This window comes from Somniosus microcephalus, chromosome 5 (assembly GCF_052327205.1).
Source record: "Somniosus microcephalus isolate GS21.2 chromosome 5, FLI_Smic_1.0, whole genome shotgun sequence".
Classification (NCBI taxonomy): domain Eukaryota; kingdom Metazoa; phylum Chordata; class Chondrichthyes; order Squaliformes; family Somniosidae; genus Somniosus; species Somniosus microcephalus.
In genome coordinates, this window is record NC_140991.1 from 168,698,511 (window position 1) to 168,723,198 (window position 24,688).

The window sequence follows — 24,688 nt, forward strand, 5'->3', positions numbered from 1 at the left end:
CTGCCATGGCTCCATAGTTTTGTAGGCATTGGTTCCAATTAATAGGCCAATTTCTGCTTCAATGTATGGGAGACGCACCTTTTCTAGGTAGGGCCATCTGTCCACATCCTTCTGCAGGGCTAGGTTCCCTATTCTAACAGGAATCTCCCTCTGTGTGAAAACATTAGGCAGGTCTATGAAGTCCTTCTCTTCAAGTCCACACACTTCTAGGTCTGACAGGATATAGCTTTGCATTGACTCCTCATGACCCATGGTGCGTAATAGGATTTCTGTTCTTCTGCCTCTAACGTTCAGCTGTCGCATGAGTGATTCTGTGCAGAACGTTGCTGAACTACCTGGATCCATGAAGGCGTAAGTCTCCACAACCTTCTCACTCCTCTTAGACTTGATCCTTACTGGTACGATGGCAAGAATACAATCACTGTCACCGGCCCCAGTGAGTCCACAAGTCTCTGGTTCTAGCGACACCAGAGCACTTGAAACAACCTTCTCGTCGGTATTGTTTTCTTCACTCTTCTTAGAGACTTGTTCTTCTTTATGGATATGCAGCAGACTGGGATGTTTCCGAGTGCACTCTCTGCATGTTGTTCTTTGCTTACAGTTTCTACTCAGGTGCCCCGGAGAGAGACATCCAAAACATAGGCCGTTGTACTTCAGGAATTCGATTCTGTCCTTATGTGGCTGTGCTTTGATGTCGCTGCAGAAATCCAATGTATGATTCTTCTGGCAGAATAAGCATGGCTTCTGAAAGGCATTAGCAGGCGTCACTGTGCTGCTCTTTTTGGGAGATGAGTTCTGGGGCCTTTCTTCCTCGGCCTGAGTGACGATAGTTGCAAAGCTGCTTCCCCTGGAACCACCTTTCCCGAGTCTTTGATTCAGCAGGCTTGGCTTTCACTCTTCCATCGGTGGTCGGGCTGACATCCTGGATGTTTCCAAACAATGGGTCCCTAGCAATTTTAGCCTGTTTGTCTATGAAATTCACTAAGTCTGCAAACCTGGCTCTACTTTTCCGTCTCTCCATTATCTCAAAGGCTGTTCTTCTCCATTGTTCTCTCATCCTGTAAGGAAGCTTAGAGATGATGATTCTCATAGTCGTAGGATTGTCCATCTCTTCCATGAATTCAACATCCTCCATGGTGTTACGACATCCTATGAGGAAGAGAACATATGCGTTCAATGCCTCTCCGTCTTCCGATCTGATCTGTGGCCACTTGGTAGCCTTTTCGATATATGCAGTGGCTATCTTCAGCTCGTTACCATAGTGCTCCTGCAGCAACTTCCTGGCTTCTATGTATCCCCGGTCCGGTCTCATGTGTTCACAGCTTCTGACCAGGTCTTGTGGTTTACCACTAGTGTACTGTCCCAGGTAGTACAACTTATCACTGCTGCTCTCTGTCTTGGAGTCAATGGCTTGTTCAAAGGATCTGATGAAGGGCTTATACTTGAGTGGGTCGCCTTGGAACACTGGTATGTCTCTTTGAGGGAGTCGAAACAGATTCTGTTGTTTTACAAGCATCTCTGTAATTTCGTTCTGACGTTGCATCACTCGGTATAGGCTTCTCCCTGTGTCTTCAGGCCTCTGGTGGTCATCAGCAGGGTCTAGTCTAGACCGTCTGACGTCTGGGGTAGCATCACGTGCTCCTGTTAGTGGAGAGGCCACTCTTCCACGCTGTAATGCCGGGGAATTGCTTTCGGGCTCTGTTGTAACTCTTGAAGGTGCCCTGGATCCAACTCTATGTGGCAACGTTGACTGGCAGTGGCTCCCGCCGTCCCGTGAGCCTTCATAATCTTCGTACGCACTCAACCTGGCATCTGAGACCTCGATAGCTGTTTTCATCTCCAGCCGTTCTTTCTTTGCCTGCACCTGGGCCCGCTGGGCCTGCACTTGGGCCTGCAGTTGGGCCTGCAGTTGAGCCTGCAGTTGGGCCTCTTGGACCTGCAGTTGGGCCTCTTCCCGTTCAAGAGCTTGCTTCTCATCTAAAGATGCTGCGCGCGCCATCAACGCCGCCCGTTCAGCCTCCGCTCTCATGCGTCGCGCCGAGCTTGTGGTAGAAGCGACTGACCTGCGTCCAGAAACAGAGCTACCTTCTTTTCGATTTTTGCTCGGTCTGGCGGAAGTCTCTGAAATGCTATCGTCTGGTCCGACTTCATCGTCAACCTTATCTTTCTCTGCTGTATCAGCATCTTGACGAATTTTTAACATCCACTGCTCCGTGGCCTTGATATAGTCCTTAATGCTGGTTGATTTAAGATCAAACCAGTCGTGCTGATCAGTGTTTCCCTCTTCTTCAGACAGAAGTGCTAATACATCTTCATTGAGTATATTAAATTCTTCATGCAGCATATTAAATTCTTCATGCAGCTTGGAGAAATCGTAATACATCATGTCTTCAGCTTTCTTAATATTAGCATTATCTTCCATGAGACGATCAATTATCTTCATTTTTCCAGTTATCTGAACTAATTTAGCCTTCCTTGCACCTATGCTTCTATGTAACTTCTCTTCCCTTGCCTTTGAGGTGAGCTTTATTTCCCTCTTTTGGCCAGCAATCCTTCTGGCTGGGGGAAGCTCCTGGCTCCGTAAGGCCTCGGCCATTTTACCCGCAGCTCTTATTTAGCTTCTCAACAGAATGAACAAAGCAAGTAACAGTCACTGTACCTTCGCTTTCTTAAATTGTCGTCTGGCTCCGTGACCATTCATGTATACGTTCGCCGACGATTCCGTCCCTTCCTTCTTAGGGAGCCAGTTTTTGACTAATGTAGTGGCGCTTCTTAGTTTCCAAACAGGCAGGCCACTGGGCTGTGGGGCTTTTAACATCGAGTAGACGCGTGTCGAAATAAAACGTTCCCAAACGTAGCTTTGTCTTTTAAACGGTTTACTATAACACTTAACAAACAGAATTACAAAGCAAACACGTATAAACGAACACAGTCAAAACTGTACTGCTCCAAACCTCACAGCTTCTGCCTCTTTCACCACGTGCAGTTTAAAACTGTAAGATGGCTGCACCCATGTGTGGCTTAGGGACTGTTCCATTGTGGCAAGAATGAAGGGGGTGTCGGACTATACTACTGGAGCAAGAAAATAGGGGGTTTCTTAATACAATAAGTCGTTCAGGTAAATTAACTGTATTATGCCATTTAGCCACTATTTTAAAGTATTTTCTTAAGCTTTTATGGCTCTTACACTACCCATCTAGAAATAAACCCGTGTCTGTTTTGCGTTTTTAAGGCTTTATTAACCTACATTGTTACTTATAGTAATTTGTGTATCTGCAATATGCACACAGTCTATGATCATAAATAAACTGTTCAAATACAAATTAAATACATTAATAGACAATTACTTAATTAAGTGGAACCAAGAACAGCATAGACTTAATTACTATGATTATCTTAGTCTGGGAGAAAAAGCATAGGATGGAGTTAGATGTACTTTCATAAAATTAACAGATGAGCCAAGAAACCTCTTGTAATAACAATCCTGTGGAAACAGCCTACTCATTGCACCAACACATGGGTGAGCGACGGGATACAGGTTTGGCCTATAATTCCCCACATTCCTAGTCATTATCAGTCTAAACAGGGAAATACAGCAGAAGTCAGCTCTTGAAAAATTTTGCAAGAATTTTTTTTGAAAGATTGAGGGTAAAAGACAATTTTAGAAGATTGACTCATTGTCTGACTAGCAGGGAAACAATTGAATAAGGTCAGAATCATTGCAATGTCAAAACCACAGCAACATTTCAACACTTCGGGCACGATATTGCCAGTCCTGGGAAGGTGGGTATGGAGGCGGGACTGCCGGGAAAATGGCAGAACCTGGGGGCGGGTGACCATCCCGCCCCCAACCCGCCTCCGTGCCATCTTGCCAGGAGGCGGGTAGCCGACCCCCTCCGGGTCCAGTCTCCTGGAGGCGGGAAGGGGATTACAGCCGCTTAACTGCCTGTTAACAGGTAGTTAAGAGGATTATTCCCATTTTTCCAATAGAGGCGCGGGCTTCCAGACATCGGGAAACCCTGCTAGGGTCACTGAGGCGAGCAGTGGGTCTGCGGGGGTCGGAGGGGTGCAAAAGTGCGCTGTGAAGGTAAGTGATGGGTGCAAGTGTGGAGAGGTAAGTATGTGAGGTGAGTGGAAAGTGATAGAAATGTTTACTTACCTTTGTTTCTTCCTGCAGGCTTCAACAGTTGGGGATGCGGAGAGTCTCGCATCTCACTGGCAGAGGTGACAGATGGCTGCTGCATTCCCTGATGCAACAACCATCTAATTTCTGCAAAAGAAAGAGGTTTGATGAGTCTTGAATACAAGGACTCATCAAACAACATAGAATGTCAGTGTTTGACAGCTTCACAGAGCTGTCAAATGATGACAATTCATCTGTCAAAAATGTGTCATATGCTGACGTTGTGTGTTACCGGCTTCCCCTTAATTGGCCACTAAGCCCGCTGGGGTCAATCAAGGAAAATAGCGTGGGTTGGCCACAAGTCGATGGAGGCGGGACAACGACCCGGCAAGCAGCAGTCCCGCCTCCAACGCGCCCCCATTGGCAAAATCGCCCCCTTCAGCTACATGAAAGAGGGCGTGTCTTCTCCAATTAAAATCAAGTTGAAAAGTTAACTTGCTTGTGCTGTTTTGCACTTTGGATTCTACCAAGTACATACTCTAACCTTGAAAACTTACTCTCATTCATGTTGAGTTAAACTAAACTAAATGTTTTTCTGTAACTTTTATTGTGATCATTGGCACTGAACCTTATAATGGTACACAGTTAAACAAAGTAGCTGTCAGTGCTACATTGAGTTTTGGTTATGTCCTTGAAGTCTTCCAAATTTAGCAAGACCCAATAGTAAATCTCTAATATTGCATTATATACTCACATTGACTACTGGTTGCAAGTTTCTTTACACAAGTCATTTTACTTTGAATGATTCCTTCCTCGCCAAACAGCATCACTAATAAAACTCTAGACATAGATGATAAATCCTAATCTATTTCTTCATATATAGCTTTTGACTAAATTCTTCCTACACCACTGAACAAATGACGCTAAAACTTAATTGCATAAAAATGTAATTTAATACTAAACAGATGTACTGAATGAAGAAAAGTTGTGAAATGTTCTTGAATACAAATGCAGCTATAGCCAATAGAGTAACTAAGAATCAGCTATCAGGAGAATTATCCAACAAAGTGAAAATTTAGTACAGTTTATTTAAAATTTCATTAGTAAGAGAAATGATAATTACATCATTCCATGAAGGAGCAAGAAAAAAAAGGCTGCTTTGCAATATTTTTTAAAAAGCTGAAATATCTAGGCAGTGTGTTCTTCTTTGAACTGAAACACACTACAACTACAAAAGCAGTTAACACACTTTTGTACATTATCATCTGAACAGTGACTGTTCAATAAAAATTTGTTTAATACAGGAAACTTTCGTTTAACTGGAGGTTAAATGTCCGGAAAGCTCTATCTACCGGCAAAATTCAGGAGCCGTTTCCTATAAGTTTTTTTACTTCTCGTTGCTTTTTTTTTTCCAGTCAGGCTCTGCAAGGTCTAGCTGAAGCTGTTGCTTAGCTACAGAGACACTTTTAAGCTACGGCCGACTGTTTTGAAGCTGTTGCTAAGCAACAGGGTTTGTTGATTCACACGGAGCTCAAAAGCTCCGTATGTTTTAACATTGCTGCTGGTTTCTACGGCAGTTTTGATTGGACCGAGCTGGTGCCGTACCGTCAGTGCCGGATACCAGAAAGTTTCCTGTATAGATATTTGTACTGCAACTATTATTCAAATAAAATAAAGCAATTTTCAGTATTTACTTTTTTTTTTAGGGATATACCAAATTTTGAATTCAGGCATACTTCTGTCTTGTCTGCCAGTCTATTCTGGACTACTTGCAACAAACAACTGCAAAGGACGTTTCACTATTGGCAACAGCATATCACAATTTGCATTTATATAGCACCTTTTAACATAGAAAAATGTCCCCCAAGCCATGGTGGAAGAGTCAGCAGAGGTTAACCAAAAACTTTAAAAAAGGCTTTTAAAAGGAGGAAAGAAGATAGGTGCAGGAGTTTTGGGAGGGAGTTCCAGAGATTGGGGCAAAGACAGCTGAAGGGTGAAGAGATGCTCAGAAGATCAGAGCCAGTGTACCAATAGGTACAGGAGATGATGCATGGCCAGAGGAAGTTAGAGAGAGCTGGGGTAAAGTTGGTGGGTTCTGAAGATGATGAGGATATTATTTCTTTATTTATTCTAGGGATGTGGACATCACTGGCAAGGCCAGCATTTATTGCCAATCCTGAGTAGCCCTGACTGAGTGGCTTGTTAGGCCACTTCAAAGAGAAGTTAAGAGTCAATCACGTTGGTATGGGACTGGAGTCACATATCAGCCAGACTGCAAGGACGGCAGGTTTCCTTCCCTTAAAAAAAGGACATTAGTGAACCAGTTGGGTTGTTAATGACAATCCAACAGCTTTATGATAATTGGAGAATAGATGGGTCAAAAGTGACCTTTTTGAAGGAAGAGACGACAATGGTTTGAAAAGGGAGACACACGATGCCTGAGCAATGAGAGCCACTGAGAATGTTGACAAGAATGGGGACCAGGAAAGATAATTGACTGGTTAGGATTTGGATGGTGAGGGAATTGAAGGGGCAGAAAGTGAATCTCTTAGAAAAATGGGCAAGGGGGAAGACAGAACAGGAATCACAAAGAATCAGGGTTGGGGCAATTGGCAGGTCAAGAGGAAGCTGCATGGAGGTTTTCAATTTTAAAAATGAAGAAATCCATGATGTTCCAGGTGAGGGTGAAGGTAAGGTGCTCGAGGATGCAGTTTGTCATGGAGAAAAAGATGCTGTAGATTGTCCTTGCCTTCCATTCGGGTGTAACAGGACAATTTGGCGGAGGAGCGAGGACAGTAGAGCTTAACGCGATTGATCATGGTCACGAATGACTAGGCTAATCATGCATCAGGTATATGCAAGTTTGCTGTCTTCAGAAAAGTAGAAATGAGGACGGTTATGGGGAACTGCAGGAATAGGTAATGGCGAACAATTTAGTGAGAACAAAGATGTCAAAAGCACAGGCGTGAGAGCAGCTCAACAATAGAAGATATGTTGTGAAGGGTTGAGGGCTAAAGGAGACGGAGTTAGGAGCTTGAGTGAATTTTGTGAGGAATCTTGGGAAAAGCTATATTACACAGGACCAGAGGGCAAGGGTAATGGGGTTGGAGAAAGGCAGGTGGAAGTGGATAGTAAAAATGAGGAAGTAGCCATGAATAGCTTGATCGAGGACTCAAAGGTTTCATAGAGGAATTCTTATGAAAATAAACTATTGCTTAACCACAAATAAAAAAGGTCCATCACCAATGTGGCAATGAACTGATAACGATTAGGGACCAAAAAGGAGACCTATGCATGGAGGCAGAGGGTATAGCTGAGGTACTAAATGAGCACTTTGCAACTGTCTTCGCCAAGGAAGAAGATGCTGCCATAGACATAGTGAAGGAGATAGTAGAGACACTCGATAGGATAAAAATTGCTAGAGGTATTAGAAAGGCTGGTTGTACTTAAAGTAGATAAATCACCAGGAGTGGATGGGATGCATCCTAGGATGCTGAGGGAATTGAAGGCGGAAATAGCAGAGGTACTGGCCATAATAATCCAATCCTCCATAGAATCGGGGGGGGGGGGGGCTGCCAGAGGACTGGAGAATTGCAAATGTTACACCTTTGTTCTAAAAGGGTGTAATAAAGATAAACCCAGCAACTACAGGACGGTCAGTTTAACCTCGGTAGTGGAGAAGTTTTCAGAAACAGTAATCAGGGACAAAATCAACAGTCGCTTAAATAGGGGTGGATTAATTAAGGAAAGCCAGCACTGATTTATTAAAGGCAAATTATGTTTAACCAACTTGATTGAGTTTTTTTGATAAGGTAAGAGAGGGTTGATTAGGGTAATGCAGTGGACGTGGTGTACATGGATTTCCAAAAAGGCGTTCAACAAAGTGCCACATAATAGGCCTGCCAGCAAAATTGAAGCCCATGGAATGAAAGCGACAGTGGGATCCTGGTTACGAAATTGGCTAAGTGACAGGAAATAGAGAGCAGTGGTGAACAGTTGTTTTTCAGCCTGGAGGAAGGTATACAGTGGGGTTCCCCATGGGTTGGTTTTAGGACCACTGCTTTTCTTGATATATATTAATGACTTAGACTTGGGTGTACAGGGCACAATTTCAAAATTTGCAGATGACACAAAACTTGGACATAAACAGTGAGGAGGAGAGTGATAAACTTCAGGAAGACAGACAGGCTGGTGAAATGGGCAGACACGAGGCAGATGAAATTTAATGCAGAAAAGTGCGAAGTGATACATTTTGGTACAATGAGTAGTGATGCATTTTGGTGCAATGAGTAGAGGACATATAAACTAAATGGGGGTGCACAGAGAGACCTGGGGGTATGTGCGCAGAAATCGTTGAAGGTGGCAGGGCAGGTTGAGAAAGCAGTTAAAAAGGCTTACGTGATTCTGGGCTTCATAAAGAGATAAGAGTACAAAAGTGTGGAAATGATGATGAACCTGTATAAAACACTGATCCGGCCCCAACTGGAGTACTGTGTCCAATTCTGGGCACCACACTTTAGGAAGGATATGAAGGCCTCAGAGAGGGTGCAGAAAAGATTTACAAGAATGATTTCAGGAATGAGGGATTTCAATTACGTGGATAGACTGGAGAAGCTGGGGTTGTTCTCCTTGGAGCAGAGAAGATTGAGAGGAGATTTGATAGAGGTGTTCAAATTCATGAGGGGTCTGGACAGGGTAGATAGAGAGAAACTGTTCCCATTGGCAAAAGGGTCGAGAACAAGAGGACACAGATTTAAGGTGTTTGGCAAAAGAACCAAAGACGACATAAGAAAAACTTTTTTTTATAAATATACAGTGAGTGGTTAACATCTGGAATGCACTGCCTGAAAAGGTAGTGGAGGCAGACTCAATCTTATCTTTCAAATGGGAGTTGGATAAATATCTGAAAGAAAAAAATTGCAGGGAAAGGGCAGGGGACTGGGACTAGCTGAGAGTCGGCACGGGCTCGACAGGCCGAATGGCCTTCTTCCTTGCTGTAACCATTCTATGATTCTCTCAAAAATTAAACACTGCATTGTTACATTTATATTTGGTATCTTGGTGAATCTGTGCAAAAATATATATATATATTTTTTTTAATCACCTCTATTCTAGCCTGGATAATCTTCCTGTCACTGTCACACTGGATCCAGACCCATTTAACCAACACATATTAGCACAATTGGAAGCTTCAACGACACTCATAAGCAAGAGAGAAAACAGTGGTATGGGTCTGGGGAAGAATGGGATTTGTCCCTAGTAACCACAAAATTGGTAACAGACTAAAAAATAGCAAATCAGATTTTAAATTTTTAATAGTGCAATTTCTGCAACAACTTCTAACAAGATATCCAGTTCAAAATGAATGTGGGTAACAGAGGCTGAAATATGTTAACTGAAAGCTAACAAACATACTTCCATATTTAATTTTTAATGGATCAATGAACGGGCACAGCCGTAACTAATTAATATGGTGGATAATACTGTCCAGAAAGAGTTATTTTTATATTTAATCTATTAATATATTATTAGAGGACAACATGCGAAAAGATAAAAAGGTTATACTCACCCACCCACAAAGCATAGGATATAAAACGCAAAGTAAAATATAGCAAAAGGTCCAAAAGTGACTAGAAAAAGAACGACACCAAGGCCTCCCCATCCCCATATGGAAACACCAGCCTGAAACAACAAAGAAAAATTGTAAGCAATGTGGTGAGGAAAGTGAACACAAAAACCATGCGTTACTTTAGTTTTTATCATCAAACAGAGTAACTTACAGCATAAATAACCTAATAATGGTAAATCACAATCCAACTCCGGAAATAAAACCAATAATTCAAAATTTTATCAAGCATAAATGTCGAACACATTCATTAAATTTAAACATGTGGGACAGAATGTTCCCAATAACCTGCACCACCTGTGCAATCACATGCTGTGTACCATCGGTAAATAACATTTGTCCACAATTTTCTGTGTACTGATTTCATATTAAAGTGCAAGTTTTGGCAATTATATTTAGTAAATAATAGACAGTAAAAATAATTTAGAAGGGTGAAGAGAATATCTGGTTGGGCTGTTAGCTGTGGCTCAGTGGGTAGCACTCTCGCCTCCGAGTCAGAAGTCTGTGGGTTCAAGTCCCACTCCAGAGACTTGGGCACAAAAATCAGGCTGAAACTCCAGTGCAGTACTGAGGTACAGGAAACTTTCATTTCCAGTCAGGCTCTGCAAGGTCTAGCTGAAGCTGTTGCTTAGCTACAGAGATGCTTTTAAGCTGCGGCCGACTGTTTTGAAGCTGTACAGGGTTTGTTGATTCACACGGAGCTCAAAAGCTCCGTATGTTTTAACATTAGCGCTGGTTTCTACGGCAGTTTTGATGGTACGGCACCAGCTTGGTCCAGTCAGTGCCGGATACCAGAAAGTTTCCTGCAGTACTGCACGCAGAGGTGCCACCTTTCAGATGAGACATTAAACCAAGACCCCGTCTGCCCGGTTTGTGGGATCTTGCTGTGCATAAATTAGCTGCCGTTTTTTACAACTGTGACTACACTTCAAAAGTACTTTAATAGCTGTAAAGCGCTTTGGGACAAGCTGAGGTTGTGAAATACTCTATGTAAATGCAAATCTCTTTTTCCTTTAAACATTAAAAGGGGGAAGTCAGGGGAGGGGAAAGGAGTAGATTCTTCAACTTTGCTGAAAGTTATGCATCTTTTAAACAGGTCAGATTTTCACAGCACAAACGTGTTTCAAAAACAGAAAACATGACCAAGTCCTTCTTCATTTATGTGCTCACAACCCACTGTGCTGTCAGGCACTCTTGCATTTCACCCTTGTCTGTGTCAAAACTATGCTGCAGCCCACTGATCAAGGACACAACTGATCACCAGTATGCCAGATGGAGCAAAGGTTGGGGCCATTATATTCAAATTTGCAGAGTATATTTTGCTTGAGATGACCATCTTATGTGGGGAAAAGGGGGGGAAAAGAGAGAAAAAGACGAAGGTTGTTATTAGCTTCTTGGAATAATGGAGAACACATTAGTGACTAATAGTAAGCAAGTTTTAATTGATGCGCTCCAAGGGCCCTATCTCAGTCACTACAAACATATGGCCATCATTCCAGAGCCCTTAGGTAACGCTGACCCAGATTCCTACTCTGGGAATGAAGTATGAGTTGAAGGACTATAAAACATGTAAACCATATCTTGAGTAGTTAGGAACCGGATACCTACAAGGACAGGTGCTGGACTTGCCGCAGATGAAACCATTCTTGGATTTCTTTTGCTCAGTTTCTCTGAAACAATGGCTCGGAATTTCCTATATGTTTTTTTTTTACTTCTCGTTGCTTTTTTTTTTCCAGTCAGGCTCTGCAAGGTCTAGCTGAAGCTGTTGCTTAGCTACAGAGACGCTTTTAAGCTGCGGCCGACTGTTTTGAAGCTGTACAGGGTTTGTTGATTCACACGGAGCTTTGGGTCTAACTTTTAGTGGGGAATTTAACAGCGGTATTAATGCGGAAGAGCCGGTGTTTTCATCATTTTCCCTGATTGGAATGATTACACAAATTGCTGGCTCTGTGAAGGGTGGGGGGGAATTGTGGGATTGCCAGCTCTGTGGCGGGGTGGGTGTGGAGAGGGCACAGCGCAGCCTGCGTCAAAGCTGTGAATGACTGGCCGCAACTTCAGGATTTTGCGCATGCGGAAATCCTGAAGTTGCGGCCAGTTTCAAAGGTGGAATGACGTCGAACGCTGCCAGTTTGCTGTCATCCGGGCTGCAAATTCCGGGCCATTAAGTCACTGCTGGGCAGAAAACCATACTACATTTATATTTTTAGATCAGTGGGGAGGGAGGTATTCAGGGGAAAAAAAAGAGACACTGATCTGAGTTGTGCAGTTAAGGATAGATATGGGGATCACAGAAATCTGAGCATAGGAGACAAAGATTCCGTCCATCATACCTGTGCCAATGCTGGTTCCATACTCGAGCTAGCTAATTACACTTTCATGCTAGTTCCTCTATACCTTATGTTCATCTAATTCCCTCTTAATTTACCCATTCAAACTTTTTAAAACTTTGAATATTTATACTGATTCCTGCTCAACTATCCCTGTTCCAGTAAATATAGTACAGGTAGACTACCCTTTATCCGAACTTCCGAAAACCGAAACCCTCTAAAAACCGAAGGTTTTTTCGTTCAGCGTAAGTCGTGCGCACGACTTACGTTGAACGAAGAGGGCTCCGGTTTCGGAAGTTCGGATAAAGGGCAAGTCGTGCGCACGACCCCCCGCGGACCCCCGCCGACCCCCCCACCGGCCCCGACCCCCGACGACTTACGCTGAGCGTCAGCGCAAGTCGTGCGCACGACCCCCCGCGGACCCCCCCGCCAGCCCCGACCCCCGCGCGGACCCCGACCGACAGTCGTGCGCACGACCCCCCGCCGACCCCCCGCCGGCCCCGACCTCCGCCCCACCTTCCGAAATCCGAAATTCTCCGAAAACCGAAACACGGCTGGTCCCGAGGTTTTCGGATAAAGGATAGTCTACCTGTACTAGTTTTTCCAAAAAACTAAATAATGCAGATGCTGGAAATCTGAATTAAGAAATAGAAAATGCTGGCAACACTCAGCAGGTCAGGCAACATCTGTGGAAAAAGGAAGGTGGGGTTAACGTTTCAGGTCAATGATCCCCTGACCCATTAAATATTTCCAGTAGTTTTCCCAAGTACAGGTAGACTACCCTTTATCCGAACTTCCGAAAACCGAAACCCTCTAAAAACCGAAGGTTTTTTCGTTCAGCGTAGGTCGTGCGCACGACTTACGCTGAACGAAAAAACCTTCGGTTTTTAGAGGGCTCCGGTTTCGGAAGTTCGGATAAAGGGTAAGTCGTGCGCACAACCGCCCGCGGACCCCCGCCGGCCCTGACCCCCGCCGACTTACGCCGAGCGTCAGCGTAAGTCGTGCGCACGACCCCCCCCCCCGTGGACCCCCCCGCCGGCCCCGACCCCCGCGCGGACCCCGCCGGCCCCAACCCCCCCCCCCGCGGACCCCCGCCGGCCCAGACCCCCCCGCGGACCCCCGCCGACCCACCTTCCGAAATCCGAAATTCTCCGAAAACCGAAACACGGCTGGTCCCGAGGTTTTCGGATAAAGGATAGTCTACCTGTACATCATTACTATATGTTCCCATCCCTCGTGTTATCCTAGCAAATTTATATTGCATCTTTTCTATAATGTAGCACAGTACTCCAACTGTGCCACAATCAATGTCTTGTACATAACAATCCTATCCTTTCCTTTGTATTCAAATGACCAATAAAATAAAACCCAGCACTAGCCCCGCAGTACTCTACTTCCAACTCTTGCCCAATCCGAACAACATCTAGTTACCATAACCCTCCTCTTTTCTACTCGTGCTGCTACATTTTGTCCCTAACTGTCATGAATTGACGAGACTATGAGCGGCTATTCTCACACATACCCTTGAAGGACACGTCCATTGTATTGAAGACATACACGGGGCAAAAAGTCTACCCCAGAGGAAAAGTAAGGGTGCCAGTTGAATACAACGGCAAGGAAACACAGAAACTGTATCTATATTATATACGACAAGATGGAGGACCACCATTATTGGGACGTGAATGGATCCGAAAAATACAATTGGATTGGCATTCCATTCAGGCGCTAACTGTGACTGACAAAAAGGATGAGGACGTCACACCTGGACGACTGTCAAAAATTCTAACTGACGCGAAAGAAGTGTTTCAACAAAGACTTGGGACTCTAAAAGGAGTAACGGCAACGATAAAAATCGAAGATAACGCAAATCCCCAATTTTTTTTTTTTTTTTTTTTTTTTTTTTTTTTTAAGGCCAGACCGGTACCTTACGCGATCCGCCCAGCTGTTGAAGCAGAGCTGGAGAGTCTGGAGCGTTCGGGTGTGCTGTCCAAGGTGGACTGGAGCGAGTGGGCCACACCCATCGTTCCTGTAATGAAGAAATCATTGAGCAGCACGCCTGGGGAGCCGAAGGTGGTTCGCATCTGTGGGGACTTCAAGGTAACTGTGAACCCAGTCCTGCACACAGTACACTATCCACTTCCACGGATAGAAGATATTTTCGCCTCACTATCTGGAGGGAAACGCTTTACAAAGATTGATCTGGCCCAAGCGTATCTACAAATGGAAGTGGAAGAAGCATCTAGGAAAAACCTCACGATAAACACTCACAAAGGCCTTTACCAGTACAATCGACTGGTATTCGGGGTAGCATCAGCCCCGGCTATTTGGCAGAGGGCGATGGAACAAGTCCTGCAAGGGATCCCGGGGACCCAGTGTTATTTGGACGACATCCTGGTTACGGGCGAAAATGACAGTGAACACCTTGCCAACCTGGAGCAGGCGCTCACTAGATTACAGGAATATGGGCTACGAGCCAACCGCCCCAAATGCGAGTTCTTCAGGAGACAAATCTCGTATTGTGGCCACATGATTGATGAGGAAGGGTTGCATAAGTCGCCGGACAAGATTGAGGCTGTAGTCAAGGCTCCAGCACCGGAAAATGTGTCGCAACTGAGGTCGTTCCTCGGGTTGGTGAACTACTACCATAAGTTCTTGCCGAATTTATCTACAATTCTGCACCCACTGAACGCCCTGCTGCAAACTGGAGTAACATGGAAATGGAGTGATGAGTGTAAGCGTGCTTTTCAGAAATGTAAATGCCTAATCACTTCAAAAGAAGTATTGGCCCACTACAATCCAACACTACCGATTTGGTTAGCATGCGATGCGTCGCCCTACGGCATCGGAGCGGTGCCGTCACACAAATTCCTTGACGGTTCAGAGAGGCCAAAAGCCTTTGCGTCGTGCTCGTTAACCTCAGCCGAGCGTAACTACGCCCAGATTGACAGGGAGGCCCTCAGCCTGGTGTGGGGGGTGAAGAAGTTCAATCACTATCTGCACGGGCAGAAATTCACCCTACTGACTGATCATCAGCCCCTGGTCTCCATTTTTAACCCAAAGAAGGGCGTTCCGGTGATGACGGTGCAACGGCTGCAAAGATGGTCACTCTTTCTAGGGGCACATCAGTACGACACAGAGTACAAGGGTACGAAGCAGCATGGAAACACTGATGGGCTGTCGCGCCTACCGTTGCCTGCGGTAGAGGAAGCACCTGCAGTGGACCCTGTTGAGATATTCCATGCGACCATAGTCGAATGTCTACCTGTTACAAACTCAAGTATAGAGAAGGAAACCCGAAATGACCCGACACTCTCTCGGGTCTATGATTTGATGAAGGGATGGCCAGCATATGGCGACTCACTGTTGCCACCATTCTCGCCAAGGAGGGAACAGCTGACAGTGTGCCGGGGGACCTTGATGTGTGGATCCCAAGTGGTAATTCCACCCAAGTTGAGAGATAGAGTACTCAATGAGCTTCATGAGGGCCATCTGGGAGGGGTGAAAATGAAGAGCCTAGCCATGGCGTTTTTGTGGTGGCCGGGAATCGATAAAGAAATCGAGGATATGACCAAGAGATGCACAGGATGCCAGAAGGTCCAAAACGCTCCACCACAGGCCCCACTACATCCATGGGAGTGGCCCTCATCTCCATGGCAACGGGTACACATTGATTTTGCTGGTCCATTTATGGACTCAATGTTCCTAATCGCCATGGACGCCCATTCGAAATGGCCAGAGGTCATCAAAATGTCCTCCACCACCACGGAGAAAACTATTGCAGTCCTACGGACCATCTTCGCCAGGCATGGCTTGCCAGAACAGATTTGCTCCGACAATGGACCACAGTTTGTGTCCGAGGATTTCCGGAGGTTTCTGAAGAATAATGGGGTGAAACATTACACATCTGCCCCATATCATCCAGCCACAAATGGATTGGCTGAGAGGTTTGTTCAGACCTTTAAAAAGGCAATAAAGGCGATGTATAACGACGACATACCACTACAACACAAGGTGGATAATTTCTTGTTTGCTTATCGGAATGCGACACATGCAGTCACCAACCAAGCTCCAGCCATAATGTTCTTCAACCGAAGGCTAAGATGTTACCTGGATTTGCTCAAACCAAACATAAGACGAGATGTTGAGGATAAGCAATTCCAGCACATCAATGAGAAGCCAACCAGGAGCTTCAAGATAGGGCAACCAGTCTTGGCCCGCGACTACCGAACAGAAAAATGGCAGCCAGGAACGATATGCACACAGCAGGGACCACTAATGTACACAGTGGACGTTGGAGAGAGCATCGTGAGACACCATGCTGACCAGATTCTAGAGTCACAGGAACAAGCCAAACCCATATCACGAGCATGTGCACCTGGTAATAAACCCGAAGTACAGATTGCGTCTACCTCGGAAGCAGTGGTATTGGAAGCTGACGAACCAACCAATGATAATCAGCCAGAATCAACTCCGCCACAAGAACAGGATACTCGAGAAAGGCGCTATCCAGTCAGGATCAGGAAGCCTCCTCAAAGACTGAACTTATAAATGATTATTTCAGTTGATGTATATAGTACAGAGAAAATTGTAATTGTAATTAGTTATTATTTAGTTGTTAAATGAATGTTATGTACTGTTTATCTAAAAGGGGAGGAATTGTTGTGTATGTACCTTTAAGAGAAGAACTGATTCTATACTGCAGTACCGGCAGTGACCACCCCTGTATATAAAGCCATAGCAGGCTTCTGTACTTCAGTCTTAAGTGACCCTCTGTTCAGTACCTCATTCACAGCATTGCTGGCTGTGCAGCAGCAAGCAGAAGGAGCAGCCAGACTAGGAGAGTGGACTAAAGTGGTGGTCCCCTGACCAGGAAGGAGGAGAAGAACGCTGGACCACCAACTCCACCATCATCATAACATCAACCAGGGGAGAGGCCTTTCCCATTACTGCCTCCCCAAATTGGCCTCCATTCCAGGAGAGGGGAGAGAAACAACCAACAACCACCAACTGTTTGGAAGGAGGGAAGAACAACATCTTTCAGGTGGGTGTTATTTGGTGCACTCTCCCAAAGGCTTTGTATTTTAGGTGGGGGGAGAAAAGACGAAAAAAGGGCCGGATCATCAGAGTGTGTGTGTGTGTCTTGTAAAACACTAGGCCACACACACACCTGGGATAGCTGGAGCTGCCGAGGTGATCAGCCCAATTGTACATCGTTAAGACCTGGTGTGGGACTGAGCCTGGGGCATCTCCAGCTTTCCCAGGTGAAGACATCTTCTCCCCCTGCTAGAAGACCACTTTCAAAGACTTTAATTTTTCATCGGAGAGTGCACCCCTGCCGACACCCACCCACCATCCTGAGTGGCGACCCTGCCTTTACGGCCTCCCTCCTTCCCACCCCCTCTCTCTCTTTCTTTGTCTTTCTCTGCCTTTCTCTCTGAGGCACCTCATTTCATCTTTATTTATTAATTGCCTATTGAGCAGAGGGGAGAAGGCCCCTCTCCCAATTTCAATCAATAAGGGGGAAGAGGTGTGCCTTCAATTTAAACAGCTTCCTCTGCTCAATTGAGGACCAAAAAATACCCGAGGCCACAATTAACACCTTCAGGCCTGTGACTTGGGGTGAGTGTAGCCCTTTTTAGAAAACACCCCAGAATCGCGACTGCATCTTTGCCGGTGGCGGGGCCAGCCAGGACTTATGCGGGAGTGGAGTGGCAGCCACAGCCACTCCCGCTGCTTCTGCTGCCCCGTCACCATTTAGATTGATAACAAAAAAGCTTGGGGTGAAGAGCTACACTCACCCCACTATGACCATCGAGGCCTGCGTTAAAGCCATGGCTGGGGTTGTCGGCCCCTCAGCCATCGTCGCGGCCTCAAAAATGTATGGGAAGGCGGTGTTCTTCCTGGGGTCGGAGCGGGCAGTGTCCCTGGCCGTCGCCAAGGGGCTCACCGTGGGCGGGACCTTCCTGCCGGTGGATCCTCTCGAGGCCACCGCGCAGAGGATCATCATTTCCAACGTCCTGCCCTATGTTCCTGGTGAGCTCCTCCTTCCCCATTTACGTCAACTTGGGGAGGTGAGGTCGGGGATCACACCCATCCCGCTCGGGTTCCGGGAGGCCAGCCTTCGTCACGTCTTCTCCTTCCGGCGCCAGCTGTTTATCCAGCTGGCGCGGAAGGAGGACACCGACGGGGCGTTCGTCGTCCTCCACGAGGGGACCGCCTATCGCGTCTTTTGGACGTCGGACGGTGTGCGGTGCCATGCCTGCAAAGGGGTGGGGCACATCAGGAAAAACTGCCCCGCTTCCAAGGCTGCCGGATCATCTCGTGCGGCTGAGGCTGGCGCCGCCGCCGCTCCTCCAACCGGATCTGCCCGCGCGTCGAGAACATCTGATGCGCGGTTGACGTCGGGGGCCGATGCCACCAAGGCCTCCGGCTGGGGGGGGGGGGGGGGGGGGGGGGGGGGGAGGGAGCGCGTCCGCCTGGAAAGAAGGCGCGGATAAAATCAAAACTTAGGGCGGGTCCCCCCGTGGAGGGCCAGCCTTTGCCCCTTGAGCCCCTTACACCCGCGCTCCTCCCGGAGTTAATCGGGGCGGACGTGAGTGGGAGGGGCCTCGTGCCCGAGCCTGTGGTCGCAACCGCCGTTGCGGAAACGGCGATACCTGCGGCCGGGCTCGGGCCCGAGGAACCCGACAAACCTGCTCCGCCGGAGGGAGCTGAGGAGGAGGCCTCTGCAGACATGGAGGTCTCCCTCGCTCCCTCCGTGCTAAAAAGGCGCGACCCCCTGGAAGAGGAGGAGGAAGGTCCCTCCGAGCAGGGGGTCGTCGTCGCCCCCCCCCCCCCGCTGTCGTCATCACCAGCGATCGGCAAGGGTCGCCTGTCCCTCGGGAGGCTGAGGCAGATGTGTCTGTCCAGCACGTGCCTCCCGGGGATGGGGACGAGACCCTGCCCGTGTGGGGGTGGGGGGGGGGGGGGGGGGGGTCGCGGAACAACCCGCGGCTATTGACATTTTATCGGTGCCGTTACCCCTCACCGGGTCGGGCGGCCTGGGGTCTGGGTCGGGCGAGCTCGAGGAAAATGAGCTCGCCCAATGCGACCCGGACATCTCCCGGGGGCTGCTCGTCCCAGTGGAGGTTTTAATTGAAAACACCCCATCCGCTGGGTCGGAGGCTGGTGGCAGGGAGGAGGATGGCCCCCTGGCTGCGTCTCTGGTGCCTGACGTACTGGAGAAGCTGGGAATTGTTCTCTCCCAGGTTTCTCCGGTCGTTCTGGCGTCTGAGGCAAGGGGGGGCGGGGGGGGGGGGGGGGGGGGGGGGGGGAAGACTCCGAACCGCCGCCGTCTTCTGGCCCGGCGCCCCTAGAGGAGCCCAGGGAGGAATCCTCTGCCGCCGATCCTGGGGGTGGGATCCGGGCGGAGGCAGGGCCGGCCGAGCCGTTCGCTGCGCACTGCGCGACGGACGGGTCGGCCGCTGGTGACGACCCCCTGGAGGAGGATGGGGACTCGGTGATGGGCACGGAGGACGATTTGGACTCCACCATCGACGACGCGCTGGATGACCTCGTGCCCCTCGCCGAGTCTCTCCTCATACCCGTAAGGGAACTCCGGGACTTTATGGCCACGTGCCGGGGTCGGCAAAATAAGATCTGGCTGGCCCTCGACAGGTGGTTAGAGCTGGCGCTGCTCATCGTGTCTGTCCGCGCCGCCGTTAAAATCATGGGCGCGGACGAGGGCGTGGACCCGCACGAGCTGCGTCGGCTCAGAACGTTTCTCACTGGGCTGTTGAGGAAGTGGCGGCTGACCAGCAGCTGCGCTCCCTCCCCCCATTAGATGTAGGTAGAGGTTGCACTATGCTTCTGACATGAAGATAACTATAGCCAGCCTCAACATCAAGGGCAGGAGGGAGGCACGCCGCAGATTCAACAACTTCTCGGTCCTTCGGGACGGGAAATATGTGGTGTGTTTCCTGCAAGAAACCCACATGGCTCCTGGAGTGGCAAGGAGGGATCAGCATGAGTCACCTCTCCAACAATTCTAGCGGGGTGGCTATCTTGCTGGCCCCGCATTTAGAGCCGGAGATCTTGGGGGTCAAGGGGCACGTGCTGGGCCGCTTGCTCCAGGTCACTGTTCGCCTGGGGGGCGTGCCGCTCCATCTAGTGAACGTGTACGCCCCTCAGACCGGTGCGCAGCAAGTGCGCTTCTTCGAAGAACTGTCCGCTCTTTTGGGCTCCATCGACGCGGGCGAGTGTGTCATTCTCGAGGCGAGGGACCGTTCGGGTCCCCCGCGAAGCCCGGCGGCGATGGAGAAGTTGAGGGACCTGGTCGGGTCCTTCGACTTGGTGGACGTCTGGCGAAATCTCCACCCAGACTCCAGCACCTTCACTAGCACAAGGTCTGGGGGAGGAAGGTCCAGAATCGACCGCCTCTACATTTCCCGGGCATACATCTCCTGCGTTCCGGCGGCTTCCATGTGGCCGGTGCCGTGCACGGACCACCACCTGGTGTGGGCGGAGCTCACTCCACTGCGCGCGTGGGGGGGGTCCGCGTACTGGCATTTTAACAACCTGCTGCTGGAGGACGCGCGGTTCCGGGATTCGTTTCGTCGGTTCTGGGCCGACTGGAGAAGGAAGCGGGGGGGGCTTCCCCTCCTTGAGGCTATGGTGGGACGTGGGCAAGGCTCACATCCGTCTCTTCTGTCAGGAGTACGCGAAGGGGTCGACCAAGAGGCGGGAGGCCCGGGTCGGGCGGTTGGAGAAGGAGCTGCTTGACCTGGAGTCCCGTCTCGGTCAGGTCGTCGAGGACCCGGCCCTGCGGAAGGTGTACGAAGGGCGCACTGAAGGACCTGCAGCTCATCGGGTCCCGAGGCGCGTACGTGAGGTCGCGGATCCAGCTCCTGCGGGACCTGGACCGCGGCTCCCCCTTCTTCTACTCGCTGGAAAAAAGACCGGGGGGTCTGTAAGCAGCTCTTGGGGCTGCTGGCCGACGACGGATCACTGGTCTCGGATCCGGAGGGAATCAGTGCGGAGACCCGCGCCTATTACGGGGCTCTGTTCTCTCCGGATCTGTCCAGCGAGGATGCGCGCAGAGTTTTGTAGGAGGACCTGCCGAAGGTCAGCCCGGAGGGCACCGAAAAATTGGACGCTCCGCTAAGCCTGGCGGAGCTGACCGGCGCCCTCCGCCAGCTCTCTAGGGGAAAGTCCCCGGGGCTGGACGGGCTGACCGTGGAGTTCCACAGGGCGTTCTGGGACGTCTACGCGTGGGTCCTGGGGGAAAGTTTGGCGACTAGGGAGATGCCCCCTCTTGGCGCAGGGCAGTCATTGTCCTGCTGCCTAAGAAGGGCGATCTCCGCCTCCTTAAGAACTGGCGCCCGGTCTCCCTCCTCAGCACGAACTATAAAATCTTTGCCAGGGCCATGTCTGCTCGCCTTGGCACCATGCTGGCCCACATGATCCACCCCGACCAGTGCTACACGGTCCTGGGCCGGACCATCCACGATAACATCCATCTGGTCCGGGACCTGGTCCACCACTCCCAGAGAGCTGGTCTGTCGGTCGCCTTCCTTTCCCTGGATCAGGAGAAGGCGTTCGACAGGGTGGATCACGAGTATCTCTTCGGGACTCTGCGCGCATTCGGGTTCGGGACGCATTTCGTCGCCCGGATCCGACTTCTGTACACCGCCGCGGAGTGTCTGATTAAAGTTAACGGGTCCTTGACGGCGCCCCTTCGCTTCGGGAGGGGGGTGCGTCAGGGATGCCCCATGTCCGGTCAGTTATACGCCATTTGCGTGGAGCCTTTCCTGCGCCTCTTGCGGAAGAGGTTGACGGGACTGGCTCTGCAAGGGCCGGGCATGGAGGTGGTCCTCTCGGCTTACGCCAATGACGTGCTCCTCGCGGTCACGGATCCCGCTGACTTGCGGAGGATGCGGGAATGCCAGCAGATTTACTCGGACGCATCCTCCGCCAAGATTAACTTAGAGAAATGTTCCAGACTCCTGGTGGGTCAGTGGCGGGTGAACTCCCTGCCGGAGGAGTTCAGGCCTTTTGCCTGGAGCACCACGCACCTCCTCTATTTGGGAGTCTACCTTAGCCCTGCCGAGGACGCCTGGCCGGCGAACTGGCAAGAGCTGGAGGCCAAAGTCACCGCTCGCCTAGGATGCTGGATAGGACTGCTCCGAGTGTTGTCCTACAGGGGTCGAGCGCTGGTCATAAACCAGCTGGTGGCCGCCATGTTGTGGTACCGGTTGGTCACTTTCATCCCTCCCCCTGCGTTTGTCGCCAAGATGCAGAAGAAGCTCATCGACTTCTTCTGGGGCAAAAGGAAGCACTGGGTCTCTGACGCGGTTCTGTGTCTCCCGCTTAGGGAGGGCGGTCAGGCGCTGGTGTGCCTTCGCACCCAGGCTGCGACTTTCCGTCTTCAGACGCTGCAGAGATACCTGTACATCGAGAATCCTCCGAGATGGTGCGCTGGCGACGTTTTTCTTCCGCCAGCTGCACGGCCTCAATTACGACACGCAGCTCCTGTTCGCGAAAGTGGGCGGCAAGCGCGCCGGCCTGCGGGAGCTGCCTGTCTTCTACCAGGAACTGCTATGGGTTTGGAACTACGTCGCTTCCAGGCGGAGCTCTCCCCCGTCAGGAGCGGCGGCTCTCCTTCGGGAGCCGCTGCTCAGGAATCCGCACCTCCACGAACGCGGGTTCGGGCGGCTGGCGGAGGGCAGGGCTGTACCTGGCAAGGTGACCAGAGTCGGGGACCTGCTCGATGGCGGAGGAGCGGGCTGGATGGCGCCGGAGGAGCTGGCGCGGTGCCTGTCCTGGGCCAACGTCCGGCTCGCGGTCGAAGCCATCGAATCGGTGAAAGCGGCACTGGGCCCCGAATCCACTAGGTGTATCGAGGCGGCTCAAGCACGTGGGGCGATCCCGTTCGAGCTTACCCCCGTTTGGACGGAATTCCTCATCGGCGCCCGGCCCCGAAACTCCCCTCGGGAACCGGTGCCTCACAACTTGAGCCGTCTCGTGGAAATACCCTCCGTGCCTTTTCATTCCGCGCGAAGGGGTTTCCTGTACGGGCTGCTCCTGCACACTCTCCACTTTGCCATCTTCGCCTACCGTCCGGACACGCCTTGGCGTGGCGTCTTGCCGACTGGCGGTGGTCCCCAATGGAGGGCTCTCTACGCGGGACTTGGCCTGGAGGGTGTTGCACGGAGCGGTCCCGTGCAATAAGGTTTTAAGTAGGTTCACGGACTCCAGGCCGCCTGCATTTTTTGCGGCCTGGAGGAGTCAGTGTTTCACTTTTATATGGTGTGAGAGGTTGCAGCCCCTCTTTCACTACTTGAAGGGGCTGCTCCTCGATTTTTGGTTGCACTTCAGTCCCACGCTCTTGATCTACGGTCACCCGGTGCGGAGGGGAAGCGGACAGGTTGGAGGACCTCCTTATGGGCCTGCTCCTGGGCCTGACTAAAAGAGCCATCAATTGGTCCAGGCAGCGGGCGGTCAAGGGGGTCGTCCAGCCGGATTGCCTGCCTCTCTTCCGTGGCCATGTTCGCGCCCGGGTGGCCCTGGAGATGGAGCACGCGGTGTCCGCCGACGCGCTTGAGTATTTCCGCGACCGGTGGGCGCCGCGGGGACTGGAGTGCATTATCAACCCAGAAAACCAAATTTTAATTTGATTTGTTAAGTTTTAGTTGAACTTTTGTTTATTTACAGTCCAATTGGGTTTTTTTTTTTGGGTCCAAACAAAAAAAAAAGAGTACCCTCTGTTCAGTAAATACCTGTTATTATTGTTCTCCTGCAGTCCGTGTATTATTGATACTCGGACACTACAAATAGTAGCACAGCTTTTAATATACATCTAAAAGTACACTTGATGGGTACATGAAATGTGTATTTTTTCATTGGAAACTTCCAACTCCATCCCAAGTTGGAAAAGCAGTGTTTAATTAAATATTGCTACAAGAGGCATTTTTATTAAATGAAAGCTGGAATTCAGCAGAGACACATTGGTTGCTATGTCAAACTAACTGGACAAATCTGGGCATTACCAACTTGGAGCTGTTTTTGGCAAGGAGTGTTTCACCCCTCCGTTGGAAAAATTAGTTTAGTTAAAAACTAAACATCAGCCTTTATCAGCTGAATTCTGTAATACATCATCATCGTCGATATATGTTATGACAGAATACACGATCAGCAACCCAAAACCTGTACAGACTTTCATAATCTAAAATACTGTACAAGCCCAGTGAATGTTGCAAAAAAGTGAACTACACATTATAGTTTGCATGCCAAAGGTACTGCATACCAATGATTCTTTACTCTGTTTTATACAATACTAGCTGAAGTGCCCGGGGGGGGGGGGGGGGGAAAAAAAAAAAAAAGGTGTCTCTGAGCCCCCCGCCCCCCGATGTCCTGAGCCCCGCCCTCACGAGGCCCGATCTCCGCACCCCGATCTCCCATCTCCTGAGGCCCGATCTCCCGAGCCCCGCCGGCTTCAAGAGCAGAGACGCCGCCGCGCAACCTACCGCGTGAGGCCCAGCCGGACTCAAGTCGCACGCACCGACTCCTGCCCCACCCATCTTTACGAACATGGCGGCAATGGCGACGCTCGGCTCAGGCCCGCCCCCTCCAGCC

At 49.6% G+C, this 24,688-nt stretch overlaps 1 protein-coding gene across 15 annotated transcripts in view; it reads right to left on the bottom strand.

The window, feature by feature from the left end:
- snx13 (sorting nexin 13) overlaps nt 1-24,688 on the bottom strand; it is a 310,603-nt gene that overhangs the window by 180,033 nt on the left and 105,882 nt on the right. For 9 of the 15 annotated variants that reach the window (XM_085988419.1, XM_085988416.1, XM_085988415.1 and 6 more), the window contains one exon: nt 9,697-9,805. In XM_085988419.1, coding sequence (XP_085844545.1) covers nt 9,697-9,791 — 95 coding nt within the window. In that variant the 5' untranslated portion in view covers nt 9,792-9,805. Of the gene's footprint in view, nt 1-2,659; nt 2,888-9,692; nt 9,806-24,688 lie in introns of all 15 variants that reach the window. The other 6 variants (XM_085988418.1, XM_085988417.1, XM_085988421.1 and 3 more) reach the window with 2 other exon arrangements.